Source organism: Gymnoscopelus braueri, assembly GCF_963280865.1.
Source record: "Gymnoscopelus braueri genome assembly, chromosome: 5".
Lineage (NCBI taxonomy): Eukaryota > Metazoa > Chordata > Actinopteri > Myctophiformes > Myctophidae > Gymnoscopelus > Gymnoscopelus braueri.
The window spans coordinates 8,699,279-8,724,199 of record NC_137606.1 but is presented as its reverse complement, the minus strand read 5'-3'; the positions used below and the strand labels follow the sequence as shown (position 1 = coordinate 8,724,199).

Below are 24,921 nucleotides of genomic sequence, written 5' to 3'. Positions count from 1 at the left end.
ATTCATACATACCCGTGTCCAAAGGGTGAGATGAAGTAGAGACAGCAGTGCACGCGGTTGTCCTGGATGTTCTTGCGGTTGAGGCCACTCTCGTCCCTGAAGTACTGTTCAAACTGCTGGTCAATGTAGTCCGCCACCGACTTCCAGCTGGGACACACAGCACACAGAGACAATACAGATCTTACCCACGTAATAAATAAAATACAACACCACACAACATTAAAACATTTGGCGAATTAGCTTCTTATTTTTTTTTATATCCTTCGTTTGTGCAATAATAATAATATGATTTGGGAGCCATTTATTCATTTATTATGTGATTTCTGACATGTATAATGTTTGGGAAGCTGCACAAATCTTCCCATGGGTACGGTTTATTTGAAGCGTTTCATGTTGGATGGTGAGCTATGAGCTGACCAAGACAATGTTCATACTAACAGCCCAAATCTGATGTTTGGCTTATCCAGATTGGAATCAGATTTATCAACTCTGAACACCAAAACAAACCTACATGATCCTCATTCCTAGGTGGTTTGACTCGTTAGCTTATAGATCTGTTCTTTACAAAAAGCGACATATACTGTATATACTTCGTACTACGAAGTATATTATTAGGACTTGAGATGTGTGTGTGTGTGTGTGTGTGTGTGTGTGTGTGTGTGTGTGTGTGTGTGTGTGTGTGTGTATTGGATTTTTGACAGGTACCATTCAGTGTTGTTCACAGCGTCTCCGAAACCTGGCGTGTCCACGATGGTGAGCTTCAGCTTGACGCCTTTCTCCTCGATGTCCACTGTGTGTTTGGTGATCTCTACTGTCTGAGTGATTCGCTCTACAGGGGGGGGGGGGGGGAGAGGACACACTCCATTGGTTTACAGCAAGCATTTAAACAACAGGGCTTTATGTAAAACCAAATACATGAGACATTTAAGTTTGTGAAACTGAGAAGTGTTGAGTGTGAAAACATATATCAAAGCTACATTAAGGACACTAGCACACACCTTCAGCGTTAAGCAGCTTCCTGTCTTTGTAAAGATCTGTGAGGAAGAGGCTGTTGACCAGGGTGGACTTTCCCAGCCCTGACTCTCCTTTGAAAAAGAAAAAAAAAACAGTAGGTTAGACACACCTGGAATGCAGGGTAATTGTCTATTGTATTCCACTAATGACTAATATGACCAATAATATTCTATGGTTATGCTGCTCTGCCACCAAAATGTGGAATGCCCTGACACCATCCATTAAAGGATGTGAAACATTGGTTTCTTTCTAAATTGGCCTGAAAAAAACACCTATCAGGAGACCACAAGGGGGGTAAATATCTATTTTGTACATAATAGTGTTTGTATTTGTATGATGACATGTATTATTGTGTTAATTGTGTATGCTATATGTTGATTAATTGAATACATATAGGACCACAATAGAAAGTCTCCAGGACTTTTTTGTGTTATCCTTTTAGCCTTAATGTCTGAACCACGTGCTGTTTATATTTCTGACTAATAAAGTACTCAATCAATCAATTATGCACTATAACTCACCTGCAACCATGAGAGTGAAATCAAAGCCCTTCTTGACAGATTTGCGGTGTACCTGGTTTGGCAGTGTGGCGAAACCCACATATTCCTTGTCCAGGTCCTGGAAAAACAAAAACACAAGAAGAAGGTCGGTCAACACCATTAGAAGAATGTTTTAAGCAAGGTGTGTATATTACTGTATAATAAAATAATACAGTCCTGAAATAAATATAGGAGTTGACTGGATCAGTACCATTCACAATAACATACAGTAGATGACGTCAACAATAGTACAGTATGTACGACATTACAGCCGGATATGCAACGGGAGAGACTGAAAAACAACAGCTTCTTTCCAAATACTGTGACAGCATTGATGGACACTCACTCACTCACACATACAAGACTATGTTCACTTTGTTTACCATGGCAAGTGCGATATGTGCTATTGGGCAAGTGCAACATATACAGTGGTTGGTTTCTGGTTTCTTGTTGTCTAACTTCTTGCTTTAAGATATTATTGCATGTATTATGGATGGACCTAACAGTTTATTTTTAGTTTAATGCAGCTGTGGGTGCGTTAAACAAAATGTTGTTGTATTCTGAATACAGTGACAATAAACATCTTATCATATCAATGTCAGTAATCTCAATCCTCAACCCAAATTCTAATGAGGCAACGTCCATATCAACACAGGTCACCAATCAGACCATGATCAAACCTTCATTTCAATAACAGCTCATAAAACACTATACACCAGCTTTGTCAAAGGACTGTATGAATCCATCTCTGTGTGATCACAGCTCAACACACAATGACAGACTGTTCCCCGCCTGGATCTCTTGGCTGTGCTGATGGCGTTTACCTCAGAATAGAAGTAGGGGTCAAATAGACCCCAGGGGCTCTTGGGCCTGGGAGGGGGCGGCGGCAAGTCAAATTCCACCACACTATGCGACGGCGAGCTGGGCTCCGGACCAGAATCGAACTGGACCCTACCGGCCGCAGGCGGCTGTAAAAAAGACGGAGTGTCGGGGCGGTCTGCATCTTGGGCTTCAATGTGTGCTTCATGAGTGTGGTGCTCATGGTCATGGTGATAGTGATGCTCGGGGTCATGAGTGTGGTGCTCGAGGTCTTGGTGGTGGTGATTCTGGGGGTCATGAGTGTGGTGCTCGAGGTCTTGGTGGTGGTTATTCTGGCTGTCATGGCCATGGTGCTTGTGGTCTTGGTGGTGGTTATTCTGGGGGTCATGACCATGGTGCTCGTGGTCTTGGTGGTGGTTATTCTGGGAGTCATGACCATGGTCCTCGTGGTGATGCTGGTGCTCCACAGGGTGGTGGTGGAGGTCTTGCATGATATTCTCCAACTCCGAGTCCTCAGAGTGGGTCGAATGCTATGGAGGGAGGACCAAGATACGGTGGCAGGAGTTGCATGAGGCAGTGCAGAGGAATGATGGGGTAGGTAGGTTCCACAGGGGAAGAGTGTTCACAGCACAGGGATGAGTGTTGAGAACATAGGGATGATATGGGCGAGAGTTCAGAACACAGGGATAAGTGTTCAGGAGGTGAAAAGAGGGCAGATAAGGTGCGAAGGTAAAGGGGAATATTACACATCGGGAGAGAGAGAGAGAGAGCAGAAAACATGTTTTTAGAATGTTTAGCAGCATTTTTGTGGTTCCAGATTTAAGTTTAGAGACCTGGGGATATCTCTAAGTTTGGATTCATATATCATTACGTTTTTGGTGCAACAGATACTGTACATGATTTTGTTTCAGATACAAAGCAGGTTTTCTTCTAAATTGCAATGACTGCAGAGCTACAGTTAAGGTCCTTACACACCGGCGAATATGCGAATATACGCAAAATTCGGACTCGTTCCGAATAATTAAAAGACGCTTTTTCGCTTCGCGAAACTGATGTGGACGCTCGCATTGACTTTATAAGGTTTTTAAAAAAAACGTATTTATTCGCCTGAAGAATTCGCCCCGGTGTGTAAGGACCTTTAGGCTTAGAGATTAAGAAAGGGTGGGGCGGGGGTGTTGTGATTTTTGTGTGTGGTTGTTTTCAATTCTTTTTTTTTGTTTATTGTATTTGTATTGTATTTTGTATTCTATTGGTTTGATTTCTTCCGTTGACAATTGTATGTTTGTTCAAAACTAAATAAAATAATTTATGTAATGCCTCTTAATAAATAAAAATAAATAAACATTTGAAAGAGTGTATTTTGTTAGGTGCATACAATCTTGACAAAAAGGCATCAGACAGAGAAAATGTGACCTAAGCTAGATTCTTAAGTGGAAAGTACAGCGGTCAACAATAAAGAAATACTTCAAAGGAAAGAAAAAATAACAGATCCTAATCATCCGTCTTTCCCGTGATGAGCTCACAATATAATCCAGATGTCAAATAAAGCAGACACAGTCTCAATGACTGTCCTGAACATCTTGGAAGTGGTCAGATTCTACATTGTGTTTCAAGTGTTGTTGGGGAACAAAAAGGCATTTGTCTGGCTCAGCACTTTCTTTGGCAGACACCCAAGATACATCAATTCAATTCAATTTAGAGTAGCCATGTAGGAGATAAGGGCTAAGGGAAACAATGTAACGGTCTATGATTACAAGGTTTACAGTTTACATTCAGCAGATCAAAGAGACACGAAGCATTTGCGAAACAGATTATGCGGAATTTATCGTTGTTGAAACAAAGAGTGTTTTTGTGGTGAATGAAGCAATAACCAATAAAATTATTTCATTAAATTGATTATTTGATTTCATTACGTAAAAGTGGATGTGACTTTATAATGTGGTTATAGTGATAGCAACATAAACCGATGGCTAACAACAAAAATAAACAATAGCAGCAGTGCCGGAGACATAGATGGATTAAAGCCAGAGTTACACTTACTTGCTTACAGGTATCGTGCACCAAAAATAGCCGATCTACAAGCACACAATGCATTCGAGTGTGACACGTTGTAGGCTTGTAGATCGGCTATTTTTGGACACCCACGTGCAACTAAAGCATAACAAATACAGTGTATTTTGGGGCAGTAATATGTTTTGTTTACATTAGTATTGTTTGTAACATTGTAACAACGAACGTATATTTTGATTTGTGATGTACTAGGAATATTTTCCATCTACAAATCCCTTACAGAATGTCTTTGAATATATTTTTAGAAGTGGGGGGAGTGCACATCACCACCCCCCCCCCCCCCCCCCCGGCGGGATCAATAGAGGCCTACCTAGAAAAACAAGCCCAAAATAGGGACAACAGGGTTAATGTGGTTAAGAGCCTAATCAGTATATAAATGTTGCTTCTGTCTGCCATTTAACCTGGCATGCTCCTGCACATCACCCAGCTCAGTAACAAACTGCAGCGCTAGGCTGAAAACTTCCCTGAGGGTTCACTTATAATGCGGAGAGTAAAAACCAAAAGGACCTGTAGGTTGTTTATTCTACCTGTTATTTTATTTGTTTATTCTCTTTTTATTATATCTACTGCTATTTGATGTGATTTTATACCTGATGCTCACTTTTTTCATTTCTTTAACTGTGTCACTTTAACCATGAAAAGAGACACAGACTTTTTTTGCCTGTTGCCATTTTTATAAGCTGGATGTGTGTTCCACACAATCCATTATTGCACCCTCTCTTTTACACCTGTAATCGTGTGATGTGACACTACACTAAAGTTGATTCTATTCGATGCTGTATCCTATTCTCCTTCTCTTTCCAAAGTAGAATCGAAAGCCTCTAGCTTTGCCATTGACAACAATGCAGAGCACTGCACTATTATTAGGCAAACACCACAACAACAACGCAGTAACTCAGTAATGTACACCTGGCAAGGATCGATGGTCATATTACCACCGCAGGTCTCCTGAGCATGCAGCAGAGTGAGTAAAAAGACGGACGGTTATCCTACCGTTACAGATCAATAATGCAGGAGCACTGAAAGGCCAGTGAGGCTGCTTGACTCAAGGAGTCGCCTACAACAATGAGCTTTCGGGGCTAAATAAAATAAAGTGTATTTTATACTGTATACTTGTTTGCTTGTTCATTGTATAAAGAGAGTTAAAATAGCACAGCGTAGATTGGGGTCCCAGTAGTAAAAACGTTATCATACTAGGGGTCCCTGAAATGGAAAAAGCTTGAGAATCACTGATCTGGTACTCTCCAAATTTGGGGGATCAGACCCAAAACTCATCTGTCGGGCTGTAATCTTTTGGCATCCCACCAATACCTCTTCATCTTCATGGTGGTTAGGGGAGGCATGGCCGCCCTCCTGCTCCTCTGCTGAGGAGTTCCCCCCGTGGTCGCTGTCCTCCATGGCTACTGGGGCCAAGCTGCACTCTGCTATCTCCAAGCAGGAACGAGGAGTGAGGGAGCGTGCATGTGGAACACGGGTTTAGCGGGGCGAGGAACGGAAGAACAGGGGAATGCCAAAGAATGACAGGACCCCCACGAGAAGAATGTGCCACAGGATATTTGGGTGCAGGAATGGTGGGGTTGGTTGTGTGACGAGAGGGGAAAGTATAGTGCATTGTGTTCATAACAGGCAAACAAACACAAGAGGGGAAGTTGGAAAAACAAAAACAGAAAAACCATGAAATTAAACGAGTCAAAACTAATGAGCCACAGCACAGTTGGATCTCTTAATTGGAAATGATGTAAATGTAAGTGTCAAGAATCAACAGGACTCAACGTGAACGCTACCTAATGGAATAAATGTCATTTATGTCACGATGACATTTGCTACCTTCCACATGCATGGGGAAAAAGGGATTCTCATGTGATCCCAACCAGGTTTTCCATGATACCACCCAACCATGTTCTAATTCACAACAGTTTTAATTACAACTGGCCATTCAGAGCTTAAGGGTGGTAAAGAAATTGACAGGCTGCTCAACGCACAAGACCATTGACCTCCTTTCCTGGTCAACAGCTGTAGCACATGGATTGATGTCCGATGGCCTCTTCAACGCGGCCGCTAGCCTCCGCTGACCCACATAGATGAGCGGGTCAATGAGATCTGCTGACCACTTTGAACTAAGCACAGTCATCACAAACTGTTCTGTTGCTCATTCAACTTAGTGAATTACAATCTACAAATACTTTATTTATCAGTACAGTCACTGTATTGTATACAGTATCCTCAAAGACGGAGGCATCCATAATACTGTCTAATTATTTGAGACACACATACAGTATACAGGTTTTTCGGGGGCGTGGCCGAGTCCGCCATCGTCTTGGAGGTGCAAACAACACTTATATCTGCATGACGTTTAGAGGGATCGTATACAGTACAGTGATGTAACTTAGTCACTAAAAGATACCTCAAGTTTTGCATTTTTTTTTGTGCAAAACTGTGGTTACTGTGGTATTGCAGTGCAGGGACCTGCTGCAACAACCATCATGTTATGAAAAATGAAGACAGGACGTCTAAATGTCTAAAACCGCCACGAATAGGACCAAATCCATGCAAGATGCAATTTTGTTTGCACCTTCCCCTATTCACAATTTTGCACATACCGGCGTGTGACGTCACGTCACTGTAGTTAAAATTAATATACAGAGTTGCACAACGGTGTCACTTGCCAAAAAGTTCGATCTTTAATCTAACAACGCGCGTTGTCAGATTGAAGATCTGTTCTTTTCAGCAAGCGACGCCCTCGTGCAATGGAGCATAAATTGAGCGTCAGAGACAGTGCAAGGAAAATGGGCCCTACACATGCAACTGGCAATAAATTCCAGGTTATTTTAGAATGACAAAAACAGACTCCAGACACCACATGACAGAAGGTTTATGACTCACAAACAACCTATAGAACACAAAACCCTCACAAACGCATACATGTAAACCCCCCTTAATCTGCCTGATGAAACCTCACCTGCTCTATTCCAGTACCTCACCTCGTCGTATGCTTCACCAGCTCAAACAGCCCTCTTGCATCAGTGGAAACAAACCGTTCTTCATATAAACCCCACCAGAAGCCAGTCAGTCAGGGGCAGGAACCAGAGGTTTGGGGGCTTTATAGCCCTCTGTCCCAGAAGGACACAGTGTCCTTCAGCCCCATTGAGCCGCTCAGTGGCCCCCTCCCCAGGGCAGGGAACACATCGACCCCTCACACATCATTGTTCACATGCAGGGCCCCAGCGCTCTGCCCAGTAAAACGCTACAGCTATAGCCCATAGGCAGACATACTGTCACGGTGGATCCGTTTTTATTGGCACATGGAGCCACAGCAGCACTTTTTAAACCCTGAAATAAAAAAACAATGCATACACACACACACACAAACCACCATACCCATAATTCTCTGCTTCTGCTGATGTCAGCCGTGCGTGACCATGCCCACTCCAACCACACTACAGTGTTTCTACAAATGGAAGAGTAGAAAGGTTTTGAATGGAAGTCTGTCATGTTAATAACAGCAATTGTGTGCACATTGCATGTTGAGCACATCGCATGTTGAGCACATCGCATGTTGAGCACATTGCATGTTGAGCACACTTGCAATGTACATACTTTATACATTAAGATAAAACACTGAAACACTGACACACTAGATTAACCCATTAACATCGGGAAAGCATCCGTGTCATTTTAGATTTTAGCGTTGGCTTTTCAATAATAGCAGATATACAAGCACACACTTTGTGCCGTGCAGCGAGCTTATACATCTGCTGTTTTTGAACATTTTTGAAAAATCTGTGTTTGAAAGATTTTGAATAATTTAGATTTTTTTTAACACAAATCTTCTCTTCTGGGGGGTCCCTAGCTGGTACAAAACATTTTCAGATGGGGGGTCCGCGGCCAAATATCGGCCAAATATCAATTTGGGAGTCCTTGGCACGAAAATGTTTGCGAACTACTGATAGAAGGCATTAGAATTGGCCTCAGGTCTTAATGGGTTAATAACTCTAGTTAGTCTTCTTTGAGTTCTCCCTATTTCCTTTCTTATGTGTACAACACATGCAACTGAAATGCCAGTTGCATTTCATAAACCTTGTAGAACACAGGTTTTAGGCTTTTCACACAATTAAATAGTAATGCTCTCTCTTTCCCTTTTAGTGCCATTCCTGAATAATGAGCTCCCATTACTCAGCCACCATGCCTGACGTTTCAACTCAGCCACACACACTGCATGTGGACACACTGCGTTTAGACCCAGGTGAAGAGGCAGACATACTGCATGTGGACACACTGCGTTTAGACCCAGGTGAAGAGGCAGACATACTGCATGTGGACACACTGCGTTTAGACCCAGGTGAAGAGGCAGACATACTGCATGTGGTCACACTGTGTTTAGACCCAGGTGAAGAGGCAGACATACTGCATGTGGACACACTGTGTTTAGACCCAGGTGAAGAGGCAGACATACTGCATGTGGACACACTGCGTTTAGACCCAGGTGGAGACTGGAGAGGCAGCCACTTCTGCCAGTGGGTCCTGTGTTGCCATTTCTTGCAATAGGAACAAGCGGGCAGGTCTAAGAAAACAAGCCCAAAAGAAGTGACTAGAACACACACACACACACACACACACACACACACACACACACACACACACACACACACACACACACACACACACACACACACACACACACACACACACACACACACACACACACACACACACACACACACACACACACACACACACACAAAAATGTGGAATGTTTTTGAAACATTTTCACAACACAAATCTTTAGTTAATGGGGGTCCCTGGCACAAAATATTTTCAGATGGGGGTCCCGTGGCCAAATACATATTAATTTGGGGGTCCTTGGACATGAAAATGTTTGAGAACCACTGGTTTAAACAACATTAGGAAGCAAGCCCAAAGTCACTTATAATAGGCAGACTTGGCAACACTGAGTGGGTCTTGTACAGTACACAATAAGCACCCTTAAGTGGATCTCTGAAAAACATATCGCCAAAGTCAAACCTGGAGCACAGTAAAGACATTTTTCATGTCCCCCTGCACGGTCCGGCCCTCAATCTACTGGAGTGCGTGATTATCCTCGGTATTAAAGTCTTAATAGGTAAGACTTTCAGCCACAGCTGAAAAGGATTTAAAGGGATATTTCACTTTTAAAAAAAAAACGGGTCATTTTATCGTCTACTCAGGCTTTTGTAAGCCCCCCAGACCGTTTTTAAGTTGCTTGACTCAGTATTTAGATATTTGATATTCATTTTATCAGACACGCCCCCTTCCTATACAAACCCATTATAACTTCAAACTCCATTTTAACCATGTTAGATTCATTGAAAACACCCGTCCTTGGTTCTGGTGACTCATCCTGCCCTCCTAATATGCGAGGGGGCCGTGTTTTTTTGATTACTTTTTTCATTTATTTTATTTCATTTTTTATTGTATTTCATTTTTTTCATTTTCCAAAAAATATATAAAAAATAAATGAAAAAATAATCGAAAAAACACGGCCCCCTCGCGTATTAGGAGAGCAGGGTGAGTCACCAGAACCAAGGATGGGTGTTTTTGATGAATCTAACATGGTTAAAATGGAGTTTGAAGTTATAATGGGTTTGTATAGGAAGGGGGCGTGTCTGATAAAATGAATATCAAATATCTAAATACTGAGTCAAGCAACTTAAAAACGGTCTGGGGGGCTCACAAAAGCCTGAGTAGACGATAACATGACCCAAAGTTTTTTTGAAAGTGAAATACCCCTTTAAGACGTATACGAGATCAAGGAATTTCATTATTGATTGTACCATTCTGTCTGTCTGTCTGGCTGGGCTGAGCTGTCACAAAATAATACACTATTCTTCCCTTGAGCTACTTTATCAGACTGCAAAGTGGAAAAGGAAACAGAAAAAGGGATGTAATGGATTTAAACTGAAATATCTGCAGATTCAAACAACTCAAGAACAATAGCATCGTTTGACCACATTAACCCTGGTGTACAGTCCCTTTTCTCAAAAGGGGAAATCGACTATTTGTTGTACAACTGAACAAAGTATAACGGAGTTAAATGATTAATGGCGGTTAGCCACACTGATGACATCACACTGTCGTCCGGGCTACTTGGCATGCCTGGCACATCGTAGCCTGGCACATAGCAGCCTGGCACACAGCCTGCATGGCACACACACAGCCTTCTGAAGTAGGCAGACCTCCGGATTAGTGTCCTGGCTGTCCGGAACACTCGCTAGCTCTTTCACAGCCAGAGAAAGAAAGGGGAATTGGAGACTTGCTGCATTTAAGATTGTTGCAGTTAGGATGAAAAAAAAAAAGAACAAAAATAAATGCAGCAGATATTATTAGTGATGCGTTCAGTTTTTCCACACACTGAACAAACGTTTCCACAGCCCTCTCCTGGCTTTATTAAGACGTTTTATTCTGCCAGAACTAAAGTGCCACTACGGCAGATTATTCCCTTGCCTGGCTGGCAGTCCTTGTATGCTGGCCCGGTCCACCTTCAGTAATCTGGGCAGTGTAGGATATAGTATGACTGAACGTTTTCTATGAGCTGGACAATCAATCAATCTATAAAAATTGTGAATCTAATACATGATAGCAAAATTATCTATCAGTAGCTAGTAGTTACTCAAGGCTTCACAGGGTGAGTAGACTAACTGACAAAAAGTCATGTTTGGGGGTGAAGTGTCATGTAGTTTTGGAATGTTAAGACTCTGTACCCTGGTTGTTGGGTGGAAACCTCATATCTCCGAAACCGGTTACGTTTTAGGATTCAAATTCATAAAATTGCAATGAATTGCAGATCAAAACGCGTTTTGAGCTTGTAGATCGGCTATTTTTGCTACCTTTGTAGTGTGATCAAGTAGGGTATTAGTTTACGAAAAAACATAAAAAGCGAAAAAACACAGAGATAAGAGGTTTCTAACCGACAGCAACAAGATTTGCAGCACACAGTAGCAGAGAACACAGGCTTGAGAATGTCCCCGTTTGAACCCAGGGTGGATTATTATAGCACACACACAGTGAAGCCCATACACACATAAAGGAATCCAATCATTTTTAATGACCTCTAATAAGCCCTTTGAAGGGCAAGCGGAAGGTTTGTGACTAGGGCTAAATGCTGACCATGCTTCAATCAAAGGTTGATCAAGGAAGCCATTGTAGCCCCGGTATCTATGTATCTCAATCAGGAGAGAAAAGGGGGGGGGGGGGCACTTTAACATGTGGGGGAAAGAAGAAGAAGAGGAACTTTTTTGTAATGACAGGAGGACCAAGAGCTCGGTAGTTAACCTAAGCAAGTCCCTGAGAAATTAAAATAATAAGAAACCCACCAAAACAACATAAACAACTTATATTGTCTCTGTCGGGTGGAAAACTCCTATGTCCAAGACTGTTACTTTTCAGCATCAAAAGTAGCAGATCTGCAAGCTGGAAACGCGTCGCTTGCAGATCTGCTACTTTTGATGCTTTTGTGTGACGCTGCTGTAGTATGTCCAAGTAGGGCGTTTGTTTACAACAAAAAAAGAAAGAAGTTAGAACATGGAGATAGGTGGTTTCTGCCTGACAGCGACAATATGCATTTTACAATGTGCTGCTTTGTTAACCCATTTAGACCGGGAAAGAATCTGTGTAATTTTTAGATTTCTTTGGGCTATTTTTGAAAAAAATGGGAACATTTGTGCAAATATGTACTTTCTTTAAGCGAACATTTTTAACTCTGTTACAACTTCTGGGGGTCCCTGGAACACAATCTTTTGAAATGGGGGTCCACGACCAAATACGTATCATTTTGGGTGGTCCTTGACATTCTTTTTCAAAAAACTGTTAGGATTTAGAAGATATTTGTAGAATCCCCATGCAGAAGCAAAGATTTGAGTTAAAAATGTTCGCTTTAAAAAATATGTATATTCAAAGATTTGCAAAAAAAATCCAATATTTTTCCAAAAAATAGTAGATCTACAAGCACTCGGTGCCGCGCTACGAGCTTGTATATCTGCTATTTTTGAATAGCCAAAGAATTCTAAAATGACAGAGATGCGTTCCCGGCTTTAATGGGTTAATGTTAGAGCCTGATGGTGTGTTTGGCTGCCATGCATGGTGTTGATGGATGAGGACTTGTAGCCAGAAACTGCTGCTCTCAAGAGAGAGAGTCCACTTCCAACGCACAATATAACTGTACTGTATGACATGGGAAATGGATCCAGACGTACCCGCCTAGCATGATGTTATGAACCTATAGCATGATGAAAGCACGTTTCAACTTGGAGTGGGGGTTTACTTACTTTTCAGCTACTATAATTATAGCACTTTAATTCAATAAATGTTAAAATGGGTTCCCTTTGACTGGCAGGCTGTGCGTTTCCCTGCCCCATAGACATAAATTCTCCTGTTTTTGCCAGGAAATACTTTCTTAACTATGTCAGTGAACGGTTTGAGAACTACAGCGACAGACGACATCCCAAAAGGGATATTCTTTTTTCCTCTATTTTTTATTGAGGGATGAGACAGGGGGGGGTCTGCGCAAGTGCCCGGGTCTTTAAAAATAGCAACAATAGCAGGTCCATAAGCTCACATCACATCACATGGCAACACGTTGTGAACTTGTAGATCTGCTATTTGTCGTGACGTACAATGGAGGTATATAGGGCTTAAACTACGTAAGTGGTCGGGGGGGGGGGGGGGGGGGAGGGCACACTCGCAAATATAAATAGTGTTTTTGAGAGAAGTTGTCTCAAAAAACACATTTATGTGGAATGGTTGTATTGTGAAACAGTGAAAGAACAAGTGGTTAACCAACAACAACAGTTAATTCTCATGCAAAAGACTAAAAGTGGGTAGGCGAAATGATTTGTGGTTTATTATAGCCATTTCTGCCAAAACGGCATGTATTTGTGGATATTTTGAAAAAACACAGCTTGGCTGGAATAGCAGCGAAGTTTCCCTGGTGGCCAGTGAGGCTAGTGACAGGTGGTGATGTGAGCGCGTGCGTGTGTGCGTGTGCGTGTGCGTGCGCGTCTCTCTCTGTGTGAAAGCACTGGTTGTTTGGAGTGCTACAGCAACGTCTCTATGTGAGACAGACTTATGCCCCAGTCACACACTGGGTGAGACCATTACAACACACAAACAAACAAACACACATCCACATTGGGACACATGCACTTGCTTGTCCAGTAGAAAGAAGCTCATATCGTCTCTATCGGGTGTAAACCTCATATGTCCAAAACTGTTACTTTTCAGGATTCAAATTCAAAAATAGTCTACAAGCTTCGCACAGCGTTTTCAGTTTGTAGATATGCTACTACTTGTCATACTTTTGAGTAACGCTGTAATATGAAGTAGGACATTAATTTATGGAAAAACACAAAAAGTAAAAATATGGCACAAAACATCATCGTGTGAAACAGCGTGTGTAAAACAGCGTGAAAGGAACCTATTAGCACAATATAATAGGTTTTGGCTAAACCGTGTTTTCGCTGTTCTACAGTAGCCTACAAACAGCCAACCACCAGTTGAAGAAATCACAGATTGAGGTTTTAACCTTTGATTTCATGAAATTCCTCTATGGTTCCTCAAGTGACGGAAATCAGTCCTGGCGACTGAGAACTTTAATCCATGAGGCCTAAAACTGAAAGTTTGCAAAGCTCCCGAAATCTGAATGGAACCACAGACTGCAACAGTGTTTATAACAACAACATGCTATTAAGACAATCAATGAGTCAACAACCTGTGACTCTAGTTTGCTGGTATATATTATTCCCATGCAGATCATGCACAAATCAACAACACACCACAACAATGAATGTCACTTTCCTTTGGCAGCAGTGAACACAATCCGTTGTAATCCAAACAGCTGATTATTATTTAGCTATTATGAGTTAGTAAATGGTACATTCATATAGCGCCTTTCTTTAAAGTCCTGTACAATGTGCATTGTGTTCACTCATACACACACACACACACACACACACACACACACACACACACACACACACACACACACACACACACACACACACACACACACACACACACACACACACACACACACACACACACACACACACACACACACACACACACACACAACCTGCGCATCAGGAGCGTTGACACACCGGAACGGGGGATTGAACCGGAAACCTCGCGATTCTCAAGCGGCCAATACTCTACCTCCTGAGCCACTGCTGCTATACCCCCATACGATTAACCACTTAAACCCCTCAGGGCTCTATGCTAGTGCCTTTTCTGTTTTCTGTTATTGTGGGGAAGGCTTTCGCGAAAGCTTTCCCCACAATACGGATACTTGGGGTTTAAGTGGTTAACCCACTCAATCTGATCGATGCACACGTCTTTATCTCTACTATGGAACTAACTGCAGGAATGCAAATAAAAGGAATTACGTTACGGGGGAGGGAATGATATATTCATTCACTAGCTGATTCATTCATTCAGTTAACTGTGTCATTCCTTTATTCAAACAATCCTGGTCACATGTGTTCAGCTGACTGAGTGTGTTATGAACCTCCTCGTGAAGTTAAACTACACACACTTTATGTTCATGCACAGGATGAACCTAAAGCCCATTGGACAACCGTCTTCATTTCCCCAAGTACAGGAAGGAAAACAAAGAAAAAGCAATTAGCTTCACACACACACACACACAGACAGTGAAAACAGCACACACACATGCCTCTAAAGTACAGGAAAGAAAACAATGAGAGCAATTAACTTACTTAAACATGCGCACACACACACACACACACACACACACACACACACACACACACACACACACACACAGTCTTGCAGCAGGGCAGACAGTGTAAACAAACAGCACACACACACACACATACCTCAAAGTCACTGTTTGTTTCAGAGATTGCGTCAATGTAATGATAATCCATGTAGAAGTCAGTGGTATTCCACAAAAAAAAGATCCTCTCAGTACAGTCAGTCAGACAGTCTCTAATACAGTGGTATTCCAAAATAAAAGATCCTCTCAGTAACACCAGGCATACAGTCTCTATTACAGAACAGCAGTAACAGGCCCTGCTGAAATGCTCCTGAATGAAAGTATCACTTCCCCACTGTCAGGGCACACCTCATTACATAAACACGCCTCATGTTCCCCGCCCCTCCAATCAGCATACAGTGGATTTACTAGGCCACGCCTCCTCCTTGGTGCAGGTCCTTGGCTTGTGCCAACCACTCTGCTGCTCGGGACAAGGCTTCAAACGCTCCGCCTCTGTCCCCGGTTTAGGCCAATGAGTGGCTAGTATGCAGATTACAGGAAGCTCCATCAAGCAGCTGCCCAGCAAAATCCTCTGTGTTCAATTTACTCAGGAGGAGGGTGTAAACACTGACCCATTTGGTCCTTTTTACACCTTCTGAATGATAAGTTAACCACTTTCAACCAGACAAAATGGCAAAATAGCCAATCTACAAGCTCACATGTTGCGACGCAGCGCATTTTGAGCTGGTAGATCACCTATGTTTGCTAATTCTAAAACAGGGCTTAAATGGTTACGTTAATACTGAGTGAGAATGAAAAAATTAGAGCGAGAAAGGACCTCTGGGTGCATTTGTGCTGTAGCTGTACCCCCCAGGGACTGGATTAAAGTAACACTGAGGATTTTGTCTGTGTGGGACGCCCATCCAGAAGAGCTTGGACAACATCTGTCCTGTCTGTCGCCCTCATTCTGAAAAGCCACACATCTGTGACCTCTAGCACACATACTGTACACACACACACGTTTTATGAATGCCAATTTCACAATTTTCTTAAACCTACTGTAACACCAAAGCTAAAAATAATTCATCTACAGTATAAGCTCTGCTATTTTTGGTGCATGACAATGAAGTATAAATCAGGCATAACTCTAACCCCAACCTCTACATTTTTTATCCTGAATCTTTTCCTAATTGCAAGCCTAACCCCTCATTTTTAACCAGTGGTGGAAAAAGTACTCACTTAAGTAAAAGTATCAATACTGCAATGTAGAAGTACTCTGTTACAAGTAAAAATCAGGAATTAAAAATGTGTTTAAGTAAAAGTAAAAGTACAAAATTATTGGTATCAAAATGTACTTAAAATACCAAAAGTACTAAAATGTTTGAAAATAGCAGATCTACAAGCTGCGTTGTGGGCTTGTAGATCTGCTATTCTCAAATAGCCTAGGTATAAAATAGGGCTAAAGTGGTTAATGTATGTTTTATAATGTAATATAGTTATATCTGCAATGTAACTAGTAACTAAAGTTTTCAAATAATTGTAGTGGAGTAAAAGTACAATATTTGCCTCTGAGATGTAGTGGAGTAGAAGTAAAAGTATAGACAATTGGAAATACTCCGGTAAAGTAAAAGTAAGTACAGTACTTGAGTAAATGTACTTAGTTACTTTACACCACTGTTTTTAACCATGAAACAACCATTTCTCTTACAAAGTCCATTTCTCAAATTCTACTATATACATTTGGCACTCACGAGTATACGCCACGCACGCATCCATCATGCACGGGTGAGCGCACAAATCCAGCTGAGCTAATGCTCCAACTTACTAAAGACTTGGTCTTATCCAGACCCGCTGAAAGAGAGACTTACCACACCCTTTGATCTGGCCGTGATGCGGTCACATGGTCTATGTGTCACACACGGCTTCATCAACACCCATCATGAGGACTATGTTTTTTAACTATACAGTAGTGTAGGAGGGCAGCAGTTAATCAAACTGATCCATTTAATCGATGAAGAAATAATCGATAATCTATCAGTTGATAAAATAATCGGGCCATTTAGACCTGAGGGCGATTCTAAAAACGCCTTCTGAATCCTACGTTTTCTGAAAAACTAATAATAATGTTGATATGTATACAGAATATATAAATATAGCAACATCTCAAATGTGACACAGATGCTGTCCCGAATTGAAAGGTATAAAGACATAGGTTACAGCTGGTCTAAATAGGCAAACGGTTTCAAAATATATATATTTTTGAAATACAATGAAAATAGCCGATCTACAAGCAAAAAAAAGGGGGGGAAAAAAATTAGTTCAGGATTCTCTCCACAGGGAGAGAGAGACACATGAACAACATGGTGACGTCACCTCGCTCTCTCACACTCTGTCATCCAGCCCTGGTGGCCTCTCTCAGCTGGCTGACAGTACCAGGGTTCCACTGTCACCAGACCACCACACAAGAAGAGTCCCCTCTGTGTGTGTGTGTCACAAGCATCTACAGTAGAGAGGCCATCAAGTGAGAGACACACAACAACTACATCTTTTCATCTGCCTCTACACACACACACACACACACACACACACACACACACGCACACACACACACACACACACACACACACACACACACACACACGTGAAGAGGCAGACATACTGCATGTGGACACACTGTGTTTAGACCCAGGTGAAGAGGCAGACATACTGCATGTGGACACACTGTGTTTAGACCCAGGTGAAGAGGCAGACATACTGCATGTGGACACACTGTGTTTAGACCCAGGTGAAGAGGCAGACATACTGCATGTGGTCACACTGCGTTTAGAGTAGACCCAGGTGAAGAGGCAGACATACTGCATGTGGACACACTGTGTTTAGACCCAGGTGAAGAGGCAGACAGACATACTGCATGTGGACACACTGTGTTTAGACCCAGGTGAAGAGGCAGACATACTGCATGTGGACACACTGCGTTTAGACCCAGGTGAAGAGGCAGACATACTGCATGTGGACACACTGTGTAGACCCAGGTGAAGAGGCAGACATACTGCATGTGGTCACACTGCGTTTAGACCCAGGTGAAGAGGCAGACATACTGCATGTGGTCACACTGCGTTTAGAGTAGACCCAGGTGGAGACTGGAGAGGCAGCCACTTCTGCCAGTAGGTCCTGTGTTGCCATATCTTGCAATAGGAACAAGCGGGCAGGTCTAAGAAAACAAGCCCAAAAGAAGTGACTAGAACACACACACACACACACACACACACACACACACACACACACACACACACACACACACACACACACACACACACACACACACACACACACACACACACACACACACACACACACACACACACACACACACACACACACACACACACACAGAGCACAAAGCTGTTCTCATAATCTGACTGGGTGGCAGTCCTCCACCCTGTAATAATCACTCGATTCTTCAGGAACTAGGATGCTGCTTTATTCCCTTTGGGTCTTTTATAGAAGCCTTAAGAAAAGGCAGTGAAAAGGCTTCTCAGTGTCTTGTGTATAAAACTAGAAAAGTGGAGCAGCATTAGGTGGCTCTCTGTGTTCAGTGTGATGCTGGTCCCAGAGGTGGACAGCAGAGGACAACACTGTACCACAGATCTAGGTTAGGATCACAGCCTCCATTCCAGGCTGTTGGCACCTAATCTGATCCTTTTATCTGGACGTGAGAGAGAGAGACAGAGGGCACATGAGGAGAGAGAGAGAGGCAAAGGCACAACTCACTTTACAATTATACTGCATGAACGCTAGCGTCCCTATTCTGCAGCATATCGTTGCTGTCCGGCTGTCTTTATCTCCATATTTTAACCTTTTGTGTTTTTTCGTAAATTAACGCCCTACTTGATCATACTACAGCATCACACAAAAGCATCAAAAGTAATTTGTGTACTTTTGATGTTTTTGAACAGTAACAGTTTTGGACATATGAGGTTTCCACCTGACAAAGACGATATGCCATATTAGGCGGAGAAATAGACAAACATTTGGCGAAAATACGCAAACAATATTGGCAACAATATGCCAGTAGATCGGCTGTTTTTTACTATTGATGTTAGTCTTAAGTGGTTAATTTGAGCCTTGGGGAGGAAGAACTGTATGTATAACCTGATCTCAATCTTAACAGCCTTCACTGGCACTGTGGTTGCTTCAGTTAGTTATTCCTTTGCGGTATAAATTGGCAGACAGTGACAGAAATACACATAGTTTCACGTCAACAAATAAATGACAGTCCCGTCAACCACACACACACACACACACACACACACACACACACACACACCCGGCAAAGTCCAGTAAAGAGAATACAAAACAATTAAAGTTAACAAGTGTGCAGTGAAAGAGCACATAGGAAAGCTGTATTCACAGGCTTTCTATGACTTCCTCTCCAGGGGGAGATATAGATACGATGGCGTCTGGACAGACAATCCTGTGTGGCTGTCCCATCATCATGAGGGATGGTCTGAACCAGAGAGCTGACAGAGCCCCAGGGACGACTTCACATATACAAACATGTTTCATTTATACAAACACACGTGCACGCCATCACGACAAACAACACAAAACTGAAACACATGCATGCTGCATGCACACGTGCACCCGCTGGACACACACAGACAGACACACACACGCACACACACGCACATACACGCTCGCACACGCGAACACGGACAGACACACACACACACAGCTCAGGCAGACTAGACACGTCAATAACATGCCATGTTTGCGGTTGGAGGATCGTATTCCAGTGTAATTAAAATGTCTAAACATATCCCTGTTTATGTTGTAAGGTCATATGGCAGCGTGCCAAGCAAGCTGGGAATGGCTTCCTAGATAAAAGTCAGTGCACAGCACACACACAGACACACAGAGAGAGAGGGTGGCCCCCACCCCAGGGCCAACACTGGATAACGGAGGGGCCGGGTCCAGTACTGAAATACAGGGACCCGGCCCCCTGTACTGCAGTAAAGGGGGCCGGGTCCTGCACTGCAGTAAAATGTGCCGGGTCCAGCACTGCAGTACAGGAAGCCGGGTCCAATGCTAGAATACGGGCCATGGGGCCAACACTGCAATAAGAGGGGCCAGGGGCCAACACTGCAATAAGGGGGACCAGGGCCTACAATAGAAGATCGGGGGCCGGGACCCGACAGTGATTGGTATCCTAAACTCTCAAGTCTGTATTACACTTTGTTGCGTGCCGTGTGGCGCATGGAAACTGCGCCGCGTTGTGAGCTTGTAGATCTGCTATTTCCTGCGTGCGACATTGGTTCGCAACACCGGTGTTGTGCACAACTAAGTATAAATAATCCCCAGAGAAAACGTCTTCTCTCTGTGAGCGGAAGGAAGGACATCTTGTTGTACTAACTGGATCTCAGACACAGATCAGATGCTGCATCATGACAATGCAGTTTGCACTTGAGCTATTTTGCACTTTTAGGTAGTTTAGATCTTTTATATAGATTGCTTATTCATTTAAGTAGCTTAGTTTTTAACACAGATCACATTTGACAGTGAGCCTTTAACATCTTTACTCTTGAGACTGTAGCTGCTGTGTTGTTCTTTTAGCGCACAATGAATTGCACATGCCTTTTACTTGTAATTGGTACTGTTGACAATAAAGTTGAACCTTGAGGTGAACCTGACTAGAGTGTCTGTGTCACAGGACAATATGACAATGTTTCTCTACTCATCATCACATTGGATCCATCACTGCTGATGATACACACACCAGGCATTGGAGTCAGCTGCCCAGAGAAGGTGGCGCCATCTACTGTCTGTGATTGGAGTGTGTGTGTGTGTGTGTGTGTGTGTGTGTGTGTGTGTGTGTGTGTGTGTGTGTGTGTGTGTGTGTGTGTGTGTGTGTGTGTGTGTGTGTGTGTGTGTGTGTGTGTGTGTGTGTGTGTGTGTGTGTGTGTGTACTTGTATACACTTGTGAGAGCCAAATAACCACACATGTCCAGTACAGCAGAATTTGAGAAATAGACATTATTTTTTTATTATTATCTTTTTTTTTCATTACAGAAAAGGGTTTGTATACAGCGTCAAAATAGAAAGACAAACTTAAATACAGAGGTGGGGACAGAGGTTTGAAATCACAGAGCAGTTTAGAATCGCACCTTCCGTGGTTATTGAAGTAAATATCTATACTGTGTTTTGAAGCCAACAATATTATATAATATAGAGAATATAAATAATATAATAACGGATGAATTTAGTTGTGACTGAAGACATACAGAATATACAGTGACGCAGCAGAAAGGATGAATAAGTTAGTAGCCAAGTTTAAACTCAGTGCAAGTAGCACTCAGTATCATGTGGTGAACTATAACAGTTCTGCCCTAGATGCAATCTAAAAATGTACAATTTATGCAACAGCTCGTGCAAGATAATGTCCTCAAATAGTGCATCATGTGCTCTGTTGGTGGTGGTGAGAGCATTTACAGGTTAAAGACAGTGGACCTGGCAGTTTTAGGACATTGTTCAGAGCTTATAAAAACAGAGCCAACAATGTTTTTTATCCAGCACAGTGTTTTTTAGCAGCACAGTGAGAAATGTTTGACCTCTAACTGTGGGCATACAGTATGATTATAATTCACACAGCGGGTCTTGTCCCAGGGGGATCCCCATAGTATTAGGGGGGGGGGGTACTTTAGTTACTAATTACTTTGCAGATTTATACATTTTGAACTTGTGAAATGGGACATTCTGCATAACGATTAATTTTACTTTTGGTACTTTAAGTACATTCTGATACCAATACTTTTGTACTTTTACTCAAGTACATTTTGAATTCCAGACTTTTACTTGCAACCAGGTAATTCTATATTGGTGTATTGATACTTTTACTTACGTTAAGTATGTGAGTATGTGAGTACTTTTTTCACCACTGTTTAATGTGCAACATTGTTTTCTCAACAAACCAACATACAGTATAAGTGTATACAATACAGGTTATCTGCACATTTCTAAAGTTACTATTTAATGACTTTTAAGACCTTTTAAATACCAAATTGGCTAAATTGTCAAATATTGCGTAAGAAAGAGGCAAACATTGTGAGAATAGCCGATATACAAGCCCACAACGCCTCGCCAGTGTCAGAGTCGTTGTGGGCTTGTAGTTCGGCTATTCTCACAATATTTATCTGTGGAACCGAGTCAAACTAAATGTAATGCCTGCAATTCCAAGTGCTTGTCAGGGTGGGGGGTCCACAGCTCAAATATGATTATTTTGGCAGGAAAAACTTTGAGAACTACTGTTCTAATCACACTGACTGTAGTGAGACTTTACACGCTGGCTGCCATCATGGGCAGATTATCCACCACCTTCTGCAGGAACACAAATATTGTTCTATGACAGCAGGGGGAACGACTTGAGGAGACGCTGAACTTACACTTCCTCCACCATTCAATTAACCCATTCAATCCAGGAACGCATCTGTGTCATATTAAGATTTGCTTTGGCTATTTAAAAAATAGCAGATATACAAACTCATAGCGCGGCACCGAGTGCTGCACTATGAGCTTATAGATCTGCTATTTTTTTGAAAAATCTTTTTATATATTTATTTTTAAAGCGAACATTTCTAACTCCGATATTTGCTTATTTTGGCGGACAAATACATATCATTTTGAGAACCACTGATATTATAGCAACATACGTTTTTTTTTTAAACTTTCAATTTAAAATATATCTATATTGAAAGATTTGCACAAATTGTTACAATTTTTCGAAAATAGCAGATCTACAAGCTCATAGCGCGGTATGTCTACTATTTTCTAATAGCCCAAAGAAATCTAAAATGACACAGATGCGTCCCCGGATTGAATGGGTTAAGGATCTTTATCAGACACATAAACATTCCTGTTAGGAATGGGGTGAAAGCATTCATGGGCTTTGTTTCTTCCCCTCTCTCTCTCTCTCTCTCTCTCATAGGGTTCTGTGTTGAGCGGAACAATGGCTCACAAGGTCAACTGCTGAAGGAGAGCTTCCGTTTGAAGGACTCTTAAAGGCCGAGGCGATCACAGTAAAAAAATAAAAAAGGAGGGACATTCCTTTGTTCCCAGTAATTTTCCTCATTCCACACATTGCATTGAAAGCGCTGACAATATATTAACTTTATCTACTTTCTACCTGGTGACGTATGGGTGAGAGTTTTCGAAAGAAAGTTAAACAAGTTTCCCGAAATTTCAGTTAGTATTTCATTAGTAAAAATAGCCATCTAGAAGCTCACAATGTGTCACATCGCGATGCGTTATTGCGCTATTTTTGCTAATCATTGTACGATGAAGTACACAGGGCTTAAGTGGTTAACCATTTAAAATCCAAGCATCCTTATCCTGGGGAAAACTCTCGCAGAAAATAGCAGATCTACAAGAGTGTTGTATTTAATCTAGAGCGAAAACAGAAAAGACACTGGTATAGAGCCCTGAGGGACTATGCTCAGCAACGAAATGGGGTTTCATACCTGTCATTACTAGCTGTAGTTTTCGAGTTCTATATATATTTGTAGGTCAATTTCACCAATTATGATGTGAGCCAGAAAGTCCATTGTAATCACTGCTGTAAACGCTTGAACTGGAGGACCTCTGGTTGGTTAGAGCCGGTTGAGTAAACTGGCACACTGGGCCTGTAACTACCCATGGCAGTGTTTTCTCAGAGTTCTATTGCTGGCACGAACAAACTCTACCATCCGTGCCAACGTCTAAGTATTGGGAGCTGAAACCGGAAGCCGTGTGGATTCAGCATTCCAATCCTGATGTGGTGGGTGTGTCAGCAATATAATGTACTGCTGATAATTGACAACGTGCACGTTTTGACCAATGACATCTAACTGTTGCCTTTTATTTGGAGAACCATGTAAGACTGGGTAGGATCAATAAAATGCATTAAAAGCCAGTGTTCTTGTGGTGAGTTTGTTTCTTTTCATTAGGAGGCCGGCCACCGCTTTAGTCCATTAGCACCAGCTGTACCCACCAGTGGTGGAAAAAGTACTCACATTCTTAATACAGATTTACTTGAGTAAAAGTACAAAAGTATTGGCATCAACATTATACTTAAAGTACCAAAAGTAAAAGTACTCATTATGCAGAATATCATAAAATCTTAAAATCTTTTGAAAATAGCAGATCTACAAGCTCACAACGCGTCGCATCGCGACACGTTGTGAGCTTGTAGATCGGCTAATTTAAAATAGCCAAAGTTTAAATAGGCTGAAGTGTTTAATGCATAGTTTTGTAATAATAATCCAAATCTACAAAGTAATAATTGCCTCTGAGATGGAAGTAAAAGTACTGAAAATTGGAGATACCCCAGTAAAGTAAAAACAAATACCTCAAAATTGTACTCAAGTACAGTACTTGACTAAATGTACGTACTGTAGTTACTTTACACTGCCAGTGCTGCCATGCAGATAGGTCATGGTGCAGTGCAGATAGACAGTGCAGATAGACAGGCTCGTTGGGGGAAACAGAGTTCACAAGCCAACATGGTGGTGTTGTTTTGACTCTTGTGGTTTTATGTGTGTCAAGTGTTGGTGTGTTTATTCTGGTGCAACGGTCCAGTGTAAACAGGAACATTAATGCCACCTTCAGCTCCCAGACCCACACACTGGATCAAAGGGTTGGCAGTTTGTGCTGCGGGTTGAAACCTAATTGTCCAACATCAACGTTCTACACGCTGATCTC

At 42.1% G+C, this 24,921-nt stretch overlaps 1 protein-coding gene across 1 annotated transcript in view; it reads right to left on the bottom strand.

Annotated features, from left to right (window-relative positions):
• LOC308084976 (septin-4-like) overlaps window positions 1–15,457 on the bottom strand; it is a 28,545-nt gene extending 13,088 nt beyond the window's left edge. Inside the window, exons 1-5 of the mRNA XM_080427986.1 lie at window positions 15,311–15,457; window positions 1,536–1,632; window positions 999–1,085; window positions 706–829; window positions 14–147 (exon numbers count right to left, since the gene is read on the bottom strand). Of these exons, the coding sequence (XP_080284112.1) occupies window positions 14–147; window positions 706–829; window positions 999–1,085; window positions 1,536–1,632; window positions 15,311–15,361 (493 nt within the window). The 5' untranslated portion in view covers window positions 15,362–15,457. The remainder of the gene's footprint in view (window positions 1–13; window positions 148–705; window positions 830–998; window positions 1,086–1,535; window positions 1,633–15,310) is intronic.
• Window positions 15,458–24,921: the final 9,464 nt, after the last annotated feature.